At 49.7% G+C, this 19685-nt stretch overlaps 1 protein-coding gene across 4 annotated transcripts in view; it reads right to left on the bottom strand.

Annotated features, from left to right (window-relative positions):
* CEP112 (centrosomal protein 112) overlaps positions 1-19685 on the bottom strand; it is a 2536355-nt gene that overhangs the window by 1992480 nt on the left and 524190 nt on the right. For all 4 annotated transcript variants that reach the window (XM_085617276.1, XM_085617275.1, XM_085617278.1 and 1 more), the window contains one exon: positions 19373-19450. In XM_085617276.1, the coding sequence (XP_085473402.1) occupies positions 19373-19450 (78 nt within the window). The remainder of the gene's footprint in view (positions 1-19372; positions 19451-19685) is intronic.

Below are 19685 nucleotides of genomic sequence, written 5' to 3'. Positions count from 1 at the left end.
TAGCTCTTGTACCAGTCCATCTTCCCTCATAATCTGGGGATCCCCAGCCCAGGAGTTAACCTCAACAACCTCATGAAGCACGCACCTCGCATAGCTCGGCCCATCGGCTTCCATATCTCCATCACTACTGTCGATCTATGGCAGAGGCCAAGCCAAGAGGGGAAGACAGCATGCTTGGCAGGTGTGCTATAGGATGGAATGAAGACGACAGGTGGCCACTACAAGAAACACTACGGCAGAAAACTTTCTACTGCATCTTCAGTCTGGGGTCTGCTTTCCGAGAAAGCATCAGTGCATACGAAGCCACATGTAGTGATGCTAGAGTCAGTGCTTTATTAGCAAAAGAAAGAGTGCTGGTATTCAAAGCTATGCTTAGATGCCCGCAGACGGCGCTATTAAATGTCGGCGCGCCGGATACCAAGGCTGGTAGTCATAAATCCAGAGTGATCGGAAAACGAATCATTCCTATGTAAGGTGCCGTTCAAAATCATAATGAAACTTCTCTGTATCTCACTTTCCTCTTCTTTTAGCACATGCTCTCACATCCCTGCTCAGTAATTAACATATTCAATAGCTTCAGCAGTCTCTACTATCCTGGGGATGGCAAACTCTATGGCTTTTTTCTCCTGATCCCCTTTCTGCTTACCTTGTTCCCCATGCCGTGGCCTATGTGTCCTTTTGAACTCTTCTCTAGTCTCTGTCTCTGCCCTAGATCCTTGTCACCATAGATGCATTACTTCCAACATGTTTCACCCTATTTCTAATTTCTCTCCAAATCTGTGGAACAAACACCTTGTGCCCCTACAACTGTCTTATATGAAGACATTGACTTACTTTCTCCTTTTCAGTCTGGATTCCGTCTGGTCATTCAATTAATCCAGTTCCTTCTATATTGCTAACCTTCTGTCCATTTCGCCTCACAATAATCTACTTTAAGTTGTCTTCCTATTTGACATTTCATCAGCCTTTGACCCTGTTCAGCAGATCATCTGTTTCTACAATAGGACAATGTAGAATCCGTTACTATTGTCTTAGACCTGTCCTCTTATGAATGGCTCTTAAGTGTTACCCTGGAAAACTATCTTTTATAATGGTCTGCATTCATACCGCTATTCCAATGATTCTCAAATCTTATTCCTTCTCCTTCTGTGACCAAACAAGCAGTCTAATTGTCTCACTTCGATGTGAAATTGCAAGCTCTCTAATTTCATTCATCTTAACCCCTCTTTCTGTGCTCTCTGGGCTGTATATCCACTCCTTGAACCGGCTATTGTCTCCCATCATGTTCTATCACACCTGCTTCCTCTGCTCCTACCTTTGGTATTCATTAGGAATTTTCACATTATCTTTCAAACACATATTGAATATGGAAGCTGAGTTGAGGTGAATGCCAAACTTGTCCAGTTGCTTTCGGTTCCAGTGATGGGGATTACAACAAAAAGAAGAGACCAAAAGCACCATTAAACCAGGGATTAATGCACCACAGATGATCAATAGGGGGCTTCTAATTCAAATTGACCACCTGTATAAACTCAAAAGGGCATTATGAAAGAGTTAGGCCCGGCTGCTGGAAAGATGTATACGCTGGTCATTCTCACCACACATAGACCACCCCCTCCAAGTAAAGGCTGTGCACCAAAGATAGAATATATTAATCCTGCGTGTCACAAAGGGAGACGGCTAGGAAGAAAACTTGTGCAGCATGGCACATATATAAGTCCCCATAAGACAAACATATCATAAGCACAGAGTAAATAGGGATGAGGGTGCTGCACACCACTCAAAGGAATTCTTCTCCTTTATTAAAGAAAGCAAACAGACGTAGCCATTTGAATGAAGAGTACTTTTATGGTACACAAATGAAGCATAATAATATATAATAAAAATATTACTAATGGAATTTATACACTTAAATGTGTATGTTAACAAAAAAGTAGCAAACACTTAGGGCCTCACTGGTATCGCCCTTGTGCCTGCAGCCCTGTTAATTCCATCCTACTGGAGCTAGCAATACGAGAGGCATCGGTAACTGGGATAGAATGGGTCCTTTTACCAATAAAGAATTAACACAATAGTTGGTAATCGCATTCCCGTGTCCTCTCTTTTGTTCCTCATCATTTCCAAGTTGTTAGCTGCCAAAATCTCTGGTGAAACGTACAGGAGCTGCAGATTTACTGTGTATTTAGTAATTCTGATGGGACGGTAACTTTTGGACTTTTAAATCCGAACCTTAATCTGTCATAAAGTTAGTAGTCCTTTAAGAAATACCATAAAACAAATATTTAAGTACATATTCGAGGATTGTGTGGAAAATACCGAAAATACAGTTTCATGATAAAATATCAATATTCTTTAAACATTATACCACATATCAAATTTTAAGTAATAAAAAAACTCTATCCCTCAGGTGTTATAGTCATACACGGCAACAATTAATCAAAGATGGGAAAAACAAAGAAGTTACTTTGTTACGTTTATTTTAACTTTCATACTCTTTATATAATACTGTCCCATCTCCAATATGTGTTCACAGGTGTCTCCAGGTGGTAGATCTACAAATATTTTTCGACAGCTGAAAGTGTATAGGAAACCTGTGCATGACCATCCTTCTGTGTGGTCGCTCTTGCCATCTCCCATGCTTACCCTTCACTCCTAATTCACTTTCCACATGTAACGCAAGCAAGTAGCAAGACGGTAAACTGCATGCTTCATGGCGATGTAGGGCGAACAAAGGCATGGGGCAGAGCAGAAGTACAAAGATTACCAGGGGCCCTTTACACATTATGTTTTCTCGCTTGTGTGCCATGAGTTCATTCCCAACTTTAGGAGGGGGGGGCACACGTTATCGAGCGGTCAGTATCAACCGTTGGGAAGTGTGGTGGTTAAATAGTGGCATCACAGGCCTATCAGACCAGGGTACATTTCTATAATTTCAGTCAAGCTGGAGTGTGGCCCTTAAATTCCACGAGTGACATCACAAGACAGACCCACCCATTAGGCACAAGACGAAGCCAGAGCTCCATGCACATGAAGAACCTATGGGCCGTGGCTATATTCCTTTTATTCAGGTATAAAGTTGTCAGTCATTGGACAATACACTGCTCTAGTACAAAGCTTCTAGTTGGAGCAGCATCCTGATCGCCACCTGTAATCTGAACAGGCCTGCCCCGTTTGTCCACGTACTTGCTGTGCAAACCCCAGAGGGCCAGCCTGATTCAATCTATCTGCTTCTGTGCAGTAGCAAATGTATTCCTCATCTGACTGCAAGACGTACAATATATAATGCTGTCCTAGACACCGGTCCACCAAGCAAACATGTTCTATATTTATCTTAAGGCTACCTCTGTGATGTCATTTACTGGAAAACAAATATTCGATTAAGACAAACCAAGTTTCAGTACAGTAGCTGCAATCTGTGAGGATTCTTTTCTGGAACAGATAGAATCAAATGAAAATTTCAAATGACAAAAATATATATATTATATCATATGAGCTAGAGTTCATGGCAATTCATGGTGGGCATACTCACAAACCGCTGCATTGAAACAATGATTAATATAGTGGTATTATTTATAATAAGCTAACTGCGGTAACTAACTTAAAAAAAAATGTATTCTATTTTCTGATAGTACATAAGGATTGTGTTAGATGTGCAAATTATAATTCTGCATATAGTACATACATTCAGCCGTTATTGTCCGGCTTAATTTCCAGAGGCAGATTACACCAACCATTGGGTAGAAACATGTGTAGGCCTTTGCCACTGTAGCACACAGATTACTATATAAAGGGACAGGGTTTGCATCTTTGACCTTTCTTCTGAGCACCAGCACCTACATTGATTGTTTTAGTCTAATTGTTAAATGATTCACTTAGGGGATTTCTGATTGAGTGGACAGAGAACCACGATATATACTTTGCAGGGTTAAAATGTTTTTCATTCGTTTAAATATACAATACAGACACCTCACGGACTCTGCATTAAGATCTGTGGTCTTTTAGTCAGACGACCTCGTAGGAGTCTTGTTCTGACGTTTTTATTTCCTTATTTATTTAGGAGCTTTGCGAACCTCAATTGTCCCCTTTCCGTTACAATGAGGGGTACAAAATCTTGAAAAGGAAGTAGGCTCGTTAGCTCAGGTGGAACTTCAAGAGATGAATCAGTGAGGTGAAATCTTATCCGAAGGTCCTGAGGAGCAGCTCGTTTTCTGTGCAGAGATCAGTTGTAGGCCAGTTTGAGAAGTCCAGTTTTTGGTTATTTTTAGCACTACATGAAGATTGATTCGGCTATCAAGGATTTCCTACAACATTTATGCTGCTTGAAGGTACCTTGGTCATTCAACGAAGAACGATCTTTGGCTCACAGTGGGAGGCTCTTACAGGACACCCAGTCAAGAGTCTGCCTGAAGACTGCGTATTGTATGTACTCTGGGAGAAGATACAAACAGAAACTAGTAGCCAAGTTTGAACCTTTGCTTTTCTTTTTCTACAGGCTGGCCTGGCAGAATATTTCCCTATAACACACCCCAAGACTCCGCAGAGCTCCAGGGGTTATATCCCAAGGAGCCTGTAGCAGACTAAACCTTGCATGCTGTGGACCCCAAGGGCAATGTTAAGACTTTAGGTGAGAGGGTTTTGAAGGATAGCATAGCTGAACTGTGCACTGTCTTTTCTTTAAAGGAGGCACTCATGAGTCTGCGTTCAGAAGGCACCCGGAGTCATACATGTATCCATGCCGCTGCTCTAGAGATGTCCCTTGCTGGGACATACCTCTGGTAAGCTAAGACTGCTCGTTTGGCTATGGAGGAAAAAAACAAGATTACCCTCTGGAATAAACACCCAATGAAATTTCGAACTGTATGTGAAGTATGATCTGATTTCATAATAGTAAGTGAATCACAATGCCATGTGTAGATCTGGCGATAAATGCTCCCCATGGCATGTCTACCACAAGTAAACAGCAGGAGGGAACATCTAACACCCTCAATTTTAGGTAGATAAAACGTATAGGTTTATCTGACATCAAGGCTGCAAAGCACTGTTTCCACTCTGCAAGAGAGAGGACTTCGAAAGTGTAAAAAATAAAAGGACTGTTAACATAATAAGTCTATGGCAGATATTAAGAGCGAGTAACTGCGATTCTAGATCTCAATCATCCTTCTCATTAATGTAGTCCACTACGAATGCCTTTTTTTTTTTTTAGAGCCAGGTGGTTTTTCCCTCTGTCAAAGGCTCAAATGTCTTATTATCAAATGTAGTAAAAACAAAGACGAAATACCATTTTGCTGTCTTGCAGGGCTCAAGATGGTTGAACACTTGCAATACTTTTTAAGAGAGACACTTTCTGCCTTTTTAGGCACAAAAGGAATAGTTAGGATTGTTTCTAAAGCTACAACAGATAATGAGTTCTTAAACGGCTGGAATCCATCCAGGCAGCACACAACTCTGTCCGCTTCATAAATAAATGAATTAGAGTACATGTACAGCACATCTATGCAAATTAGATTGCTTAAAACTGCTTCTGGCTTGGAAGAGGGGTGAACATAAAGTCAAATAATGGATTCAGGAGTTCAAGGTCTTTAATTGTAGGACAGCGTGAAGATCTATTTGGTTGAAATATATTCACTTCAAGGATACTGATAGTATCAAGATATGGCAGTGCTAATGAAGCCATATCAAGCATTAGTCTGATTTAACAGAAAAAGGCTAGAAATACTTTGGCGTAAACAAAAACCCATTCACATTCTGGCAATGTTAGGAAGTCAAAATATTTTCTAGGCAACAACAAGAGAGAAAATTAAAACCCTCAGAGATGACCTGACATAACAAGACGTTTGGCATGCTTGAACTTGCCTTGATTGTGCAGAAACGTCCTAATTGTTGAGAAAAACAATGTAATGTACGAGATACTTACCTTCGGTAACGATGTATCTGGTAGAGCCAATTCTAGCCGCAGATTCCTTCACGTAGAATTATCCCCAGGCGCGAGACTGGATCCGGAAAACATTTTGCCCAGCATCCCTGCGCGCTGGGGGGACGGCATCACGTGACTCCGCCCAGGCGTCGTCCGCTCATGTGACGTCGGCAAGGTCACATAAGTCCCACCCCGGCGCGCCTACGTCAGTTTCCTTCTGAGAACTATTCCGCACCACAACGCGGAGTCAGCTGACAAAACTGTGAGAGTATAGGAACAGTGTGCGAAAGAGCAGAAAAAGGAATGGTGAGGAACAACACCATAAAGAGCAGTACCCGGCACTGCAGTACCCAATGGCAGGGAAAGAATAAAGAACAGAGCAGCAACCCTGCCAGTACAGAGACAGCCCCCCCACCAGAGACAAGGGACATATGTAAAAATGTCACAATAACATGCAACAGGACTACAACCCCAACCAAAGACAAGGAAGGGGAACCAGTCGGGGAGACACAGGGAACGACAAAACTCCAAGACATCCCCATCACAGGGTGTGACCCCCATCAGGAACAAGGGCAGAGGCACAGCCAAAAGACCCCAACATCAAGGGTCGCAAAGAGCCAGAAGTACCAACAAACCTATCCTCCCATGTGACAACGGGGAGGAAAAGGGGGGGACAGCCCGACAGAAAGAGGGAAAGAATGTACTCATAGAAGACACAGCCACCCACAGGGAAGCAAGTGCAAAAGACCAAATCACAAGCCCTCGCAGAAACGGGGAGGAAGGGCGGGCCGTGAAGGAATCTGCGGCTAGAATCGTCTATACCAGATACATCGTTACCGAAGGTAAGTAACTCGTACATCTGATAGAGACTACTAGCCGCAGATTCCTTCACGTAGAATAGATACCCTAGCCATACCCAAGGGGAAGGAGGGTCTGCGAGAGGACCCCACCCACCTAGGCAGGACAGAGGACCGTCCGAGGGCCGAGTCCAAAACAGGACGAGGAGCCCCGTCCCCCAGGCAAGGGGAAACGAAGTGAAGAAGATAGCCAGTCCTCACTCAGCAGAGGAAAAAAGGCAAGTCGCAAAGAGGCCAAACACCCCACGCCCACGTGAGGCAACAAAACCTCCGCCCAAGGCCAAGGAAAGGAGCACCGAAGGAGAAGAGCAACGTAGAGACTCCACGGAGAAGAGGAAGAGCAAAGGCAATCCCAGACAGGATGGCGCTGAAGGAGAAGAGCAACCTAGAGACTCCAAGGAGAAGAGGCAGAGCAAAGGTAATCCCAGACAGGATGGTGCCGGCGGCAAGAAGCAGGCGGAAGCCGAAAAGGGGAACTCAAGGTCACCCAGAAAGGACCGTCCAACACCCAGCAGCGACAAACTGCGCCCGCAAGAGGGTCCAGAACTCAGGGACCACCCACCCACAGGGAGAAGAGGTAAAGCCGAGAGCAAGGCCCACTGGAAGGCAGGATGACAGTCCCACTAAAGCCCCAAAAAGGCACAACGGTGCAGAAAGAACAAGAGGGCGGCACAGGCAAGCTCCGCCAGACGCCAGGCACACCACAGAACGAACACTCAAAGCAAAAGGGCGAAGAAGAAGGTTGCATCCGCAACATACCATAACGCCACGAAGAGCCGAAGCACACAGGCGACCACAACTCCCCAGCACATACCAGGGCTATATAACAGCCAACCCTGCCCCACTTGGGGCATGTCATATACCAAGACATGGGAACCTCTTAGGAAGAAACTTGCGCAGCAGAGGGCAACAAAAAAGACCTGCGGCACAAAACCCCGCAGGAGGCCTATCAAGCAGCCAGAGGGGAAAACGCATAAGGCCCAATCTCAGGCCCAGCATGGTGTGAAAAACCCAAAGGAAAAACACACAGTCAAAAAGGGCTGGCTAGCAGCCAACAGAACCACAACCTCAGCCAGACAACCGGGGCGACCCGCCCCAACGGAAGAACAGCTCCAGAACCAGAGCAACACGCAGGTCACTGAGGAGGGGAAGAAGGAGGGGGAGGAGGAGGAGGAGGAGGACGAAGCTCCGCCAAGAACCTTTGGATGGCCGAGTCCGCAGGGGCATGGAACAAAAGAGCACCAGCGAAGGGCAGGTCCACCAGCCGTTCCCGAACATTCTCCGGGAACACACTGTCCTGAAGCCAGGCATGGCGACGAAGGGCAACCGAAGAAGCCATGGCACGACCAAACACCTCTGAGATGTCCGGAGCGAAGGATAAGCGCCGCCAGCTCCCGACCATCTAAGACGTGATGTCTCAAATCCACACAAGCACCCTCCTGAGAAGCGGCAGACATAAGAGACTCCGCCGAGTCCTACAAGCAAGAAGTGGCCCTAGCCAAAACACACAGTGTGTTCAGGGCCCGCAGAGCCGCACTTGTTGAGGCAAACATATTGCGCCCCCAAGAGTCCAGCCAGCGGGCCTCCTGTGAAGGGGAGAGACAACAGCAGCGGCAAAGCAGACTGCAAAAGGGGGCCTTTGGTTGAAGGGTGAAGAGAAAGGCACACGCGGTGCCGGATGGTGGCAGTGCAGAAGGTGCTGGGGCACCGGGTCCCCTGTGGCGGGACGACCCCAAGAGAGAAGAGTGGAGTGAACCCTCGAAGGGAAGCAACAGTTCCCTACCACCAGAGCCTTGATGGAGAACCTCCAGAAGATGATCAGCAGGTAAATGGGTAGCTGGATTAGCATGCGCAAAATTCCCACAGCCGTGGAAACAGCGCGGGCGAAAGCCGCACCCGCCTCCGTAGGGCCCCGCGGAGGGGAAAGCAGCTGCTCGTTGGTCGATGGCTGCAAGTTAAGGCGGCCATCCCCCAAGCCAACCAGAGGAAGGAATGGCCAAGGCCGAAAGGAAGGAAGACGGACCAAAGAGTGGAGGACTTGCGGCTCCTCCGGCGAAGACCACGGTCGCGGAGACAGCGAGGATCCGTCTTTAGACGATGTCGGGGGAAAAAGCCACGACACGGCGGCCCGTCTCTGGCGAGGATGACACCAGCAACCGCGAACCTCTGGAGAAGAGGAGGCGTCCGAAGACGAGTCCACGACCCGACGTCGGCCCGGCGCCGAAGAGTCCGCAACCTGAGGCAGGACACTGTCGCCGACCGGCACCGGAGGAGACGACGGGGCGACCTCCGACACAGCACACGGCGCAGGAGACTGGTGCCGGACCGGCGAAGGGACGACGCCGGAACGGCGTCGACCTGACCTCCGACGAGGCAGCCGCCTGCGCGGAGGGACGAGAAGGGCCCGGGGAGGGACGAGGAAACCCCCGCCAGCCGCGACTCGTGACAGGGCGAGATGGGCCCTCCGCCGACCCATGTGGCGCTGCCAGGGCCAGTAGCTGCCGGCGCCGTAGCGGCGTCACCTCGGCCTTGGACAAGGTCGCCGCCTGTCCAGAGGACCGAGAGGGGTTCGGGCGAGAAGGGCCATCAGCCGACCCCTGCGGCGCTGCCAGGGCCAGCAGCCAATGGCGCCGCTGGCGGCGTCATCTCGGCCAAGACCGCCGCCTGTCCCGAGGACCGAGAGGGGCTCGGGGATGCGACCCGAGCCCCGGCGACCTCCTGCGACCTCACAGGGACGCCCGTGGGAGTTTGCGGCGAAGCAGAGGCGCCGTGGCCTGAAGGTGGGAGCCCCGAAGGGCCGCACCTCAACAGCACCACATCCTCTGAGCCTCGGAGCCACTGCCGCGGAGGGCCCAGCACACTGCAAGGGCTCTGCCGACATCCCAGGAGGGGAAGGAGGAGGAGGAGGAGAAGCCAGCGAGGCCTGCAAAGTCACCGCCTATGTCTCCATCTGGGCTCTGGTCACCCCTACGCCGGGAAACGGCGGCTAAGGGGACGACACGCGGGCCACAACACCCGCGGAGAGCCCACGACCCCGACAGGCCGGAACCCGACCCTCGGGGACAAACTGCGTCACTTACCAAGAGGTGAGCGGTGCACTTGCGATCTGGGAGAAGATCGAAGTCGGCGAGGGAAGCCGCGGGTCCAAGAACCCTCCTCAGGGGCCTGGTGAGATGACAACGCCGACCTGGACACACGAGCCGACAGAAGTTTCATCCGACGCTCACGCCGGGACTTCGGCTTCATCTGCTGGCACCCCTCACAATCAGTGGAGTCGTGGTGCTCCCCCAAACACCACATACAGATGGGGTGAGGATCCATCACCGACATGAGGTGGCCACATGACGAACAAGTTTTTAACGCCCGAAGGCATTCGCACACACGTAGCAATAGCAGAAGGCACAGGCCTAAACAGGCCCAGAGCACAAACCGGATCCGCGTTGCACGCGGAATAGGAAAAAGCTGACGTAGGCGCGCCGTGGTGGGACTTATGCGGCCTCGCTGACGTCACATGCGCGGCGATGCCTGGGCGGAGTCGCGTGATGCCGTCCCCCCGGCGCGCAGGGATGCTGGGCAAAAAGTTTTCTGGATCCAGTCTTGCGCCTGGGGATAATTTTACGTGAAGGAATCTGCGGCTAGTAGTCTCTATCAGATATGTTATGTAGCATTTGTACACTGTTCCACAGCATTCAGCGTTGACTCTCAGCACTTAAACTTTTCGGACCGATTACATGTGGACCAGTCTGACTGGTTGGAAAGTCGGAGTTGGAATAAGTCCTATGTGTGAAGAGTGGAGTGTCATCTGTGAGATACCGACTGGTGGTCTGATCATGTTGTGGCAAACGTCCTGCTGCTATGCAAGCCAGTGTTTATAGAAATAAGAGAGAAAGGCTACGGTTTGATGCACGTGATATTTATTCTACATAACTATTCAATGAATCATGGGGGGCGTGGCCAACTGCCGAGCATGGCGGACGCACAGTGAGCGAGCTCCGGGCCCAGACCTGTGAAATCCTGCCATAACCCTGCCGAATCGGACCACATTGGCCACTGAATCCCCTACTGAGTACTCTGCTGCATGACTGAGGGGCACTCACTGCCCTACATGGTGCCGGGACCCGACTTAGCCACCCGATCGGAGATGAGGCCTGGGCACTGTGTGTAGGCCGCATGAGCAGCGACCTGCCCTGAGGGAGGAGCGTGAAGGGTGCCGGAGCCATCGGGAGCGCTGAGACTGGGGGCTGAACACCATAGCACGGCCGACCATCACCCAACCCCCTGCGACTATACGGGGGCACCGAGAGGGAGTGTACAAAATTGGCAGCTGGACCCGTGCGCGGCTGCTGCTGACGCCACTGCCGCCCGGCCTGTCTGCCTACTCGCTGACCTAGTGCTGAGGGGGACCCGCAGGAGGATCGCCCTACACACCGGGTGAGCTCTGCCTATCGGCCTGCGGAGAAGCTGTCGCCAATACGGGGGGAGCTGCCACGCGTCTGAGCCTGCCGAGTAACCGAGGCTCTGCCATACTGGAGACGAGGCGGCGCCATAAGTGGGGCCGGCAGCGACTGGCACACCTAACGAGACAGCTGATGCCGCCCAGGGGGGCCGAGTCCACTGACGGCGTGGATCGCGCTTTGAGCTCTGCGAGGGGCGACCGGAGGTTGTCCCGGGGGCGATCACTGTGCCACTGGGGCGCTTACTGAGACATCGTCTGCGGCCTACCTTCTGTGGACCCGAGTGGTGGGTGCCGCGCTCGGCGGCGGCGCTTGACGTGAGCGGCATCTGAGCGCTACTACCCGTCCTGTGCGGTGCCCCCGGTGTAACTGCACTGAACAACCGGCCTGCTATTGATGACTTCAGGGCTGAGCTGGCAACGAGACACTGTGGGGGTGTGCTACGGCTGGACATGGAGGAGGTGAGGTCCACAGTATTGGTACTTCATTGTGCTGTCGCCACAGAGGCTGTGTGTCCTGGAGGGCCGTGCGGCTGTGCGGAGGCTGTTATACGAGCCTGAACACTGTGATGGAAGAGTGACGCCGCATAACGGGTGCTGACCCGGCATTGCTGCATTAACACTAAAACGGCGGCGGACCTGCTTGTGCCCATCGTTGTGCCTCCTCTTGGGCGGTCCCTGAGCACGTCGTAGGCACTCTGGCTGAACTCACACAACTGCCCTCCCTGCCCCTGAGAGAACGAAAACACTGCTGGAGACCCCAATGTTGGACAGCGCCTTTGGAGTGCCATCGTAGTGTTGCACTGCCTCTCTTGGGGGGCCTGCGAGCTGGTTCTGTTGCCCACCACCATGCTCTTCCCCCCCGCGAGGCACTAGGGACGCGGAATCGGCTGGACGAAGAAATAACTGCTCGGCGTGGGATTGGTGAGGGCCTGTAGCGGGAGGCATGCAGAACACTCCCAGTTCGCCCACCGCCACTTGACGACTGGGCCCCTGCCAGCTCAAAACACGACCCTGACGGTGCGGGAGGGACCCCGCCGAGGACCGTATACATCACTGCCGTCCCCTGCGGCCGAAGATTTTAGATCCCTCTAGGACCCACGGCTGGTAGCCTTTAATATCACTGCAATGGTGCGCCCCAGGGGCAAGGTGTCAGACGCTAGCACTGCAGATACCCAGATGACCGAGGACGGGGGGGAGGTCCACTTCACAATTGACAAACAGTATTCCGCCCACTAACTTGGAGGCCCCACCAGACAAACCAGACCTTATACTGAGGGAGGTGCGAGACTCGAGGAAGGCCATTAAACAATAACTTGGCACCCTAACGGAGGGTCTCACCCTCCTCAAGGCCGACCACGACAAACTTGCCACTGTGGTTAAAGACAAAAAACTTGCATTGATGGAACTGATGCCACAGCACAAGGACCACGGAACGCAGCTCATGCAGCTCCAAAAACAAGTCACTGGCCTGCAGGAGAGGGGGGACGACGCGGAGGGGAGGGCCCAACGCAACAACATCTGAGTCATAGGTCTACCGGAACGCTGTGAGGGATCGGATGCAACCAGATTCATGGAACGTTGGTTCAGAGATCACGTAGCCCCGGAGGGCCTCTCAGACTTTTCTGTGTAGAAAGGGTGCATAGAATTCCGACTGGCAGACCACTCGCAGGGGCCCAACCCCGTCCCCTGATTGTCAAAATCCTGAACTTTAGAGATTGAGACACTTTGCTGCAGAAGGCGAGGGAACTGTCCCAAATACAATACGAGAATCAGCGGGTGTCCCTCTACCCGGATTACACAGCCCTAGTACAAAGCAAGCTCTCTCTCTATCAAGACGCAAAGAAGAAACTAAGGGCACTGAACATTAAATATGCACTGCTGTACCTAGCCAATTTAAAAGTTCTCCATGACCAAAAGTCACAGTTCTTTGACACACCAGAAGAGGTGGAAGAATGGCTTGAAATTATGTTTCCCCCTGGGGGGTCTGGTCCCTCCTCGCAGACTGCCGCCACATCCCCGAAGCCAAGACGGATCCGCAAATCGAAACGCCTCAAGCTAGACCACACCACTAAGACTGGGGCTCCCACGCCGGAACAGGCACTATGGGACCAGACGGAGGCATTGGAGGCAGCCAACAGGTTCTGAAAAGACACTCATCCAATACTCTCAGACTCATCAGAGGATGCCTCGTCCACTCTGACTCAGAGACTAGTTTAACATTATTCAGCACTATCACACCTCAATCCGCTGATGGTTTTTGGGGATAGTGTCTCTTCTTGGTCAATGATGGGGTATGATGTCTGCTAGTCACATATAGTATGCATACAGAAGTCCCACCTGACTACAGCTGAGGTGGCTAAACTCCGTAAGAAATGGAGGGGTCAGGTATTCTCCACGTCATATTCCGCCTTTGTCAGAGGTGCATCAATATGGGTTAGAAGTGGGGTCCCTTTCAAGGTACTGGAACAGCGAGCAGACCCTCTGGGTAGATGCATTCTGTTGAGTGGTACACTAGATGGCACACAAATAATTCTGGGCTTCATATATACTCCTAACTTCCAGCAGTATAAATTCCTCCTGAGCCTTAATTAACCCGGTCCTGGGGTCCTGGGCTGCGTGCCCATGGATACTGGGCAGAGATTACAACGCAGTGATGGATCTCACCATTTACAGATCACACGCCCCACTTGGCAGACCCGGCTCGATACGGAAGGCCGAGGCACTATGCAGATGGACGGAGGGATGGGGACTGGGGGATGTCTGGCGCTTGAAGTACCCTACCAGCAGAGAATATTCTTTCTTCTCGCACCCACATCAACTTCACACTCGCATAGATAGGATCTTTTGCTCAAATCTCATCACCACTCCGGTCACGCACGCATGCTACATATTTGGGTAAGACGCTCTCAGACCACAACCCATTGGAGATCACCTTCGCTTGGGGCAGAATCCCCACTCCCGTCCCCACTTGGAAGCTATGGCCTCAAATGCTTGAGGACTCTGTCTTCCGGGAGGCCCTGTCCACAGGCATCAATCATTACTTTTCAGAAAACACAGGCACTGCCTCAACACCGCAGGTGGAGTGGGATGCATTTAAGACGGTGGTCAGGGGGATAGCCATCAGCACTACAGCAGGGGTGCGACAGGAAACACACAATAACCTCAGAGAAGTCGAAAATTCCCTGAATAAACTTGAGCAGAAAGCAGCGAGCGACCCCACTAAGGGAGCGCTCTTGCAGGACGCCCGAATAAAGCATGCAGAACTACTAGAAACGCTAAGAAACATTGACTATACTGCCTAAACATAGTAAAACACGCTGACAAGGCCGGCCCGCTCCTTGCGCGCATACTTCAAGATGACCCCCTGCATCTCCCAATATACAAGATAACTAATATGGATGGGGACACAGTAGGCACGCAGCATGGTATAAATGACGCCTTTTGCGAGTATTATCAGTCACTATACCAATCACCCCCCCCCCATTAGCGGTGGAGGCCTTTGAGGCTTTCCTAACGGATGTAACATTCCCCCAACTAAACAAAGCGGCACAGGATGACCTCTCTGGCCCCATCACCAGAGCAGAAATCAAGGAGGCCATAAGAGGCCTCCCTCGGAACAAGGCCCCTGGCCTTGATGGCCTGCTGGCCGAATTCTTTGCAGCATTCTCAGATTCACTGGTACCACAGCTAGAGCGCCTGTATAACTCTGCGATAGACACAGGGACACTACCCTCCACCATCAGGCAGGCGTTGGTGGTATCGCTCCCTAAATCGGGCCGCTTGGTTGCGGACATAGCCGGTTATAGACCCCTGTCCCTGCTCACGACTGATTACAAGATACTGAGCAATGTCTTCTCGAGCTGCTTACTCCCTTATTTGCACAAGTTAATCCACCCAGGCCAATGTGGGTTTGTACCAGCGCGCAGCACTTCACTCAACATTCGGAGACTGTACCACATCATGACAGCAACCTCCCCAGAGAGATATAATGCTGGATGTATCACTCTAGACTTGAGGCAGGTATTTGACACGCTTTGATGGGACTACATGTTTCAGGTAATCAGTAGATTTGGGATACCCCCAGACTATCTGAAGAGGGTTAAACTGCTGTATACAGCCCCCACCGCGAGGGCTCGCACTGGGCACCACATCTCACGGGAATACCCGATTGGCAAAGGCACCTGCCAGGGGTGCCCCTTATCTCCGTTGTTGTTTGTGCTGGCCCTAGAACCGCTAGCTCTTAAAACGCGGCTGTCAGCCACGCAGACAGGTATACGTTTGGGAAAGACTACACACGCCATTTCTGCATACGCAGATGATAACATATTGTATACAAACGACCTGTCCATGGATCTCACACCTATCTCAGACATTTTCACCTCCTTTGCACAACTCTCAGGCCTTAGCATAAACAAGAGTAAGTCATATGCCTTTTTTTTCCATCGCGGGGAGCGCCCAGAGGCAATTCAGTTTGGTCCCCACTCCTTAAAGGTCGCTACACACACGTTCAAATACCTAGGCATACAAGTGTACAGGACTGCGCCAGATCTCATAGAGGTAACCTAGGTAAGGCTATCAGATCTCTCCGGTCGCAGGTCACATTCTGGTCCTCTCTACCGCTCTCTGTGATGGGTCGAGTAGCGTTCTCAAAAATGGTAGTTCAACCACGTTTATTATACTTCTTTACTAACTTACCGGTAGTGATCCCGACCCCGCTTCTCAACTTGCTGAACACGCTGCTAACTAATTTGATTTGGGGAAATGGCCACCGCACAGTGGGTCTGGCAAAACTGCAACTGGACACGGATTAGGGTGGACTGGGTGCCCCAGACTTCCGTGCCTACTGCTACGCGAGCCAACTGCAATGGCTTTCATACTGGCTGGCAGGGCGAAACCTGCATGAAATAGATTATACTCCCGCAGACATAGACCGAGGGGGGCTGCACACACTACTTTTACCAACAGCCAGGATACCGATCGGTGCCCCGACACTCCTGCGTACTGCGCTTGCATATTGGAAAAAATCCATTCATTACATGCGTAGCTGCCCCCCATACTCTGATACCACACCACTCTTGGGCATCCCTACCCCCACTGGTTTACTCACTAAATGACGACTTCTTGCTTGGACTGAGGGCGGCGTCACCACAGTGGGTGCTTTGTTTGATGAGGGCACACTCATGGACCATGGCAATTTCACCAGATGTCACGGAGTCTCAGACGCATTATACCTCACACATGCTACAGTCCTACAATATGTCAAGAAGCACTGGGTCCCGCAAAGGGAGTAACCCCCTCGGCATGAACTGGTCTATATGAACTACCTGATGGGAGAAGGCCGCCCTCTCACTAAACAGCTCTACAAAGACATTACAGCACACACTAGAATCCCATTGACGGACTTGCGCAATAGCTGGTCAACGGACCTTAGCACTGCACTGACTGACAAAGAATGGTGCATGATCTTTGAATACCCCAAGAAAATCCCCCATAATACCAAATTTAAGTTTATTCAATATATGGTCCTACACAGGGCATATCTCACCCCACACCGGCTGCAGCGCATATTCCCGGCCACGTGACACCACTGCCCCAGATATAAGTTGCTGACTTGCTTCATATGCTCTGGCGGTGCCCCACGCTCGCATCTTATTGGTCGGAAGTGGTTACGATCAAATCAGCGGTTGGGATCCCTGTCCCGGACACGCCTGCTGTCTGCTTGCTGGGGCTATCTCGACGCCCCATGACACAGAGGGTACAGCTTCGCTTTCTAGATCTAGCACTCCTCATGGCCAAACGCTCCATTACAATGAGGTGGAAGTCGGTTACACCCCATCACTCTATGGCTGGCACGGGGAGGTGGTTAGGTGGGGCAGCGCGAAAAGTGCTGCGATCTGCCGGGAGGAGGCCCGTGGTCTGCACAAAAAGATAATCTCTCTGGACTGGGACATCATACTGGAAGCTTTCAAGGCCCTCGCTCCGCCACCAGTTCCTGTAGCACGAGATTAGTGAAAGCCACACTGTTCTTGCCCCTTCAAGCCTCCACTGGTCACGGTACACGAGTCATGTTGTTCTAACACCGCATCGTATGTGTATTGAAATGTTGGGTGATGGAGTGGGTACAGTTAGCGGAGCACTTTGACAAAAAAGTGGATGTGGGATGGGCCAGACGAAGTTGGGGAAATAAGGGAGGGACGGGCTAGTTTAATTGATGCATTTCACCAACCTTATCACACCGCAGCAGTGCTGAAATACAATAAGAATTGGACCGCTCAAGGCTACACCCGAACAATAGTGTGTGCCAAGCACGGACACAATGAGGAACGTAATTCTGCTGGATACACACGGGACTACTATTGTAACCTTAACAGCCTTTCCAACTCAGACTGCACTGAGACATTTAATGTATCTAATATATTTGTTTGTTGGGTAATGGAAGGTATTTGCTGAAGTAAAACAAAAATCTAATAAAATGTGTTATAAAAAAACAACTATTCAATGAATCACTGAATGGTGGGTTTGCTAATGAGATGATTATGAGCTATAGAACTTGATCAGTTGTATGCATGCCCTGAAGAAGGAAGAGGGGAGCTAAACCTATTTTGTTCGAGACCTCATTGTAGAGACATGTGCTACATTAATATTTATATTCATCATAACTTAAGTAAGGAAAAAAACATCTGAAAATCCCAAAAAGGATGTAATTGCCGCTTAGAAGGTAGTTATATGTCCAATATCATCCCAGAGCTGTAGTTCATGATGAGTGTCAGAGGTCAGATGGATCGATTTTATTGCCAAGAGTCTGTCTCTGGTTCCCTTTCAAAGCACGTTAATGAAACCTACTAATGGAAAGAAGCCATGATGGCAGCAGATGGAAAAACACATTGGCAGTGATCAAACTGCCACAAAGCAGGAGGGAACACACATTTTACACAAATACCACCCTGAAAGCATAATAGAGTCCATACTTCATCATGGGCACAATTCATGTGGCGGGAGAGTGGGAATAGATGGGGCTGTAGATGTCACCAATAACAAGATGGGGACCACACATGGCAGTATTGGTTTGCAGATGGGCAACAAATGTCATTTTTGAGACTATAAAAAACATTACAGGTTCTTCCACCAACATCAAAGATGCTCTCGATAGTTGAACTCTCCAAAAAAGGAAGCATCAGGAATCCCAAAACATTTGGCACACACTCCACCATTGCTGTTTGTTGGAGCACATTATGGAAGTCATTAATAGCATAATTAAATTCTTACCCAGTATCTGAAATTCACTCTTGATCTTTTTAGAACCTAAAGAGTATTCAGCTGGATATGCTACTGATGTGGCCCTTTTCTTAAATGTGAAAACTAAGAGCCTAACTTCGAGCTTGGTGGTTATGATACTCCGTCAAAACATGATGGATAGCCTATCTGCATTAAACTTGCATTATAGTCTATGGCACTTGTAATACGTCTGACGGGACACCTGCCAAGTTTGCAATGTAGTATCCCATCCGCCAAACTCTAAATGAGGTTTTACGCGTTGGCACCCTAGTAATGACACTAACTTTGCACCGAGCATAAACATACACACAGCTTGATCAGCTAAATAGAACTGAAGGAACGGCATACTTTCAAACATATTACGAAAATAATCTGGTTTTAAGTTAGCGCTTCATACCACTCCTGTCATTTCTAAGCACTGAAAGTAATAGGTGATACTATAACCCAATTTAACTGCCTCGGTAGAACACTAAACTTGTAACATGTAGATCTCAGAAGATGCCAAAAGTGAGAACTTTACTAAGTGAGCCATGTTGAAGCTGAAACTTTGCCATACGTTTAACAAAAGGTTGTGCAGTAAATGCATAGTTTGAAATTCCCCGATTAAAATGGATGCAACATATAACAAGTGCAACGCAAAAGGAACGTGCCTCCTTTGGTAGCAATTCATTCAACAGATGACAGGAGCAGAGATGTATTACTTGGGCTTTCTTCGCAGCCTTTATAGAAGAGCCAATAATTACAGCATAAAACCGAAATGGTAGCCTATTACAAACTGTTTACTTCAATGACTTGGCACGCGCGGCCGAGGCTCTTTCTGAGGCCATCGCGGGGACAATGCAGTACGGCGTGGTGTGCTCTTCCACTTACCTCTTTTTCATGCATGCGAAAAAGGCTCTGGTCATCGCGCGAAGGGCTCATTTTTCCCAGGCTCGTTTTCGGGGAAATCTATCGAAGAGGAAAGGAGAGGTTTAGATATAAAAGCAAAGCTTTTAAACTAAAATTAACTTTTTCAGCGTGACTAGTCATACAAGTGTAGCCGAAGTCATTACAAGTTATGGAAAGCAATCCATTTATACATTAATATTGTGTCATGAGCAATACATATATAAGTATATCCATATAAATACGAGCATATTTGCTCCCAGGTATGCATCCTTATGGCCATACAGTTGTATACATG

The sequence above is a fragment of the Triturus cristatus genome, chromosome 7 (assembly GCF_964204655.1).
Source record: "Triturus cristatus chromosome 7, aTriCri1.1, whole genome shotgun sequence".
In the NCBI taxonomy this organism is placed as follows: Eukaryota; Metazoa; Chordata; class Amphibia; order Caudata; family Salamandridae; genus Triturus; species Triturus cristatus.
Note: the sequence above shows the minus strand (reverse complement) of the source record. Positions and strands in the feature narration are given on the sequence as shown.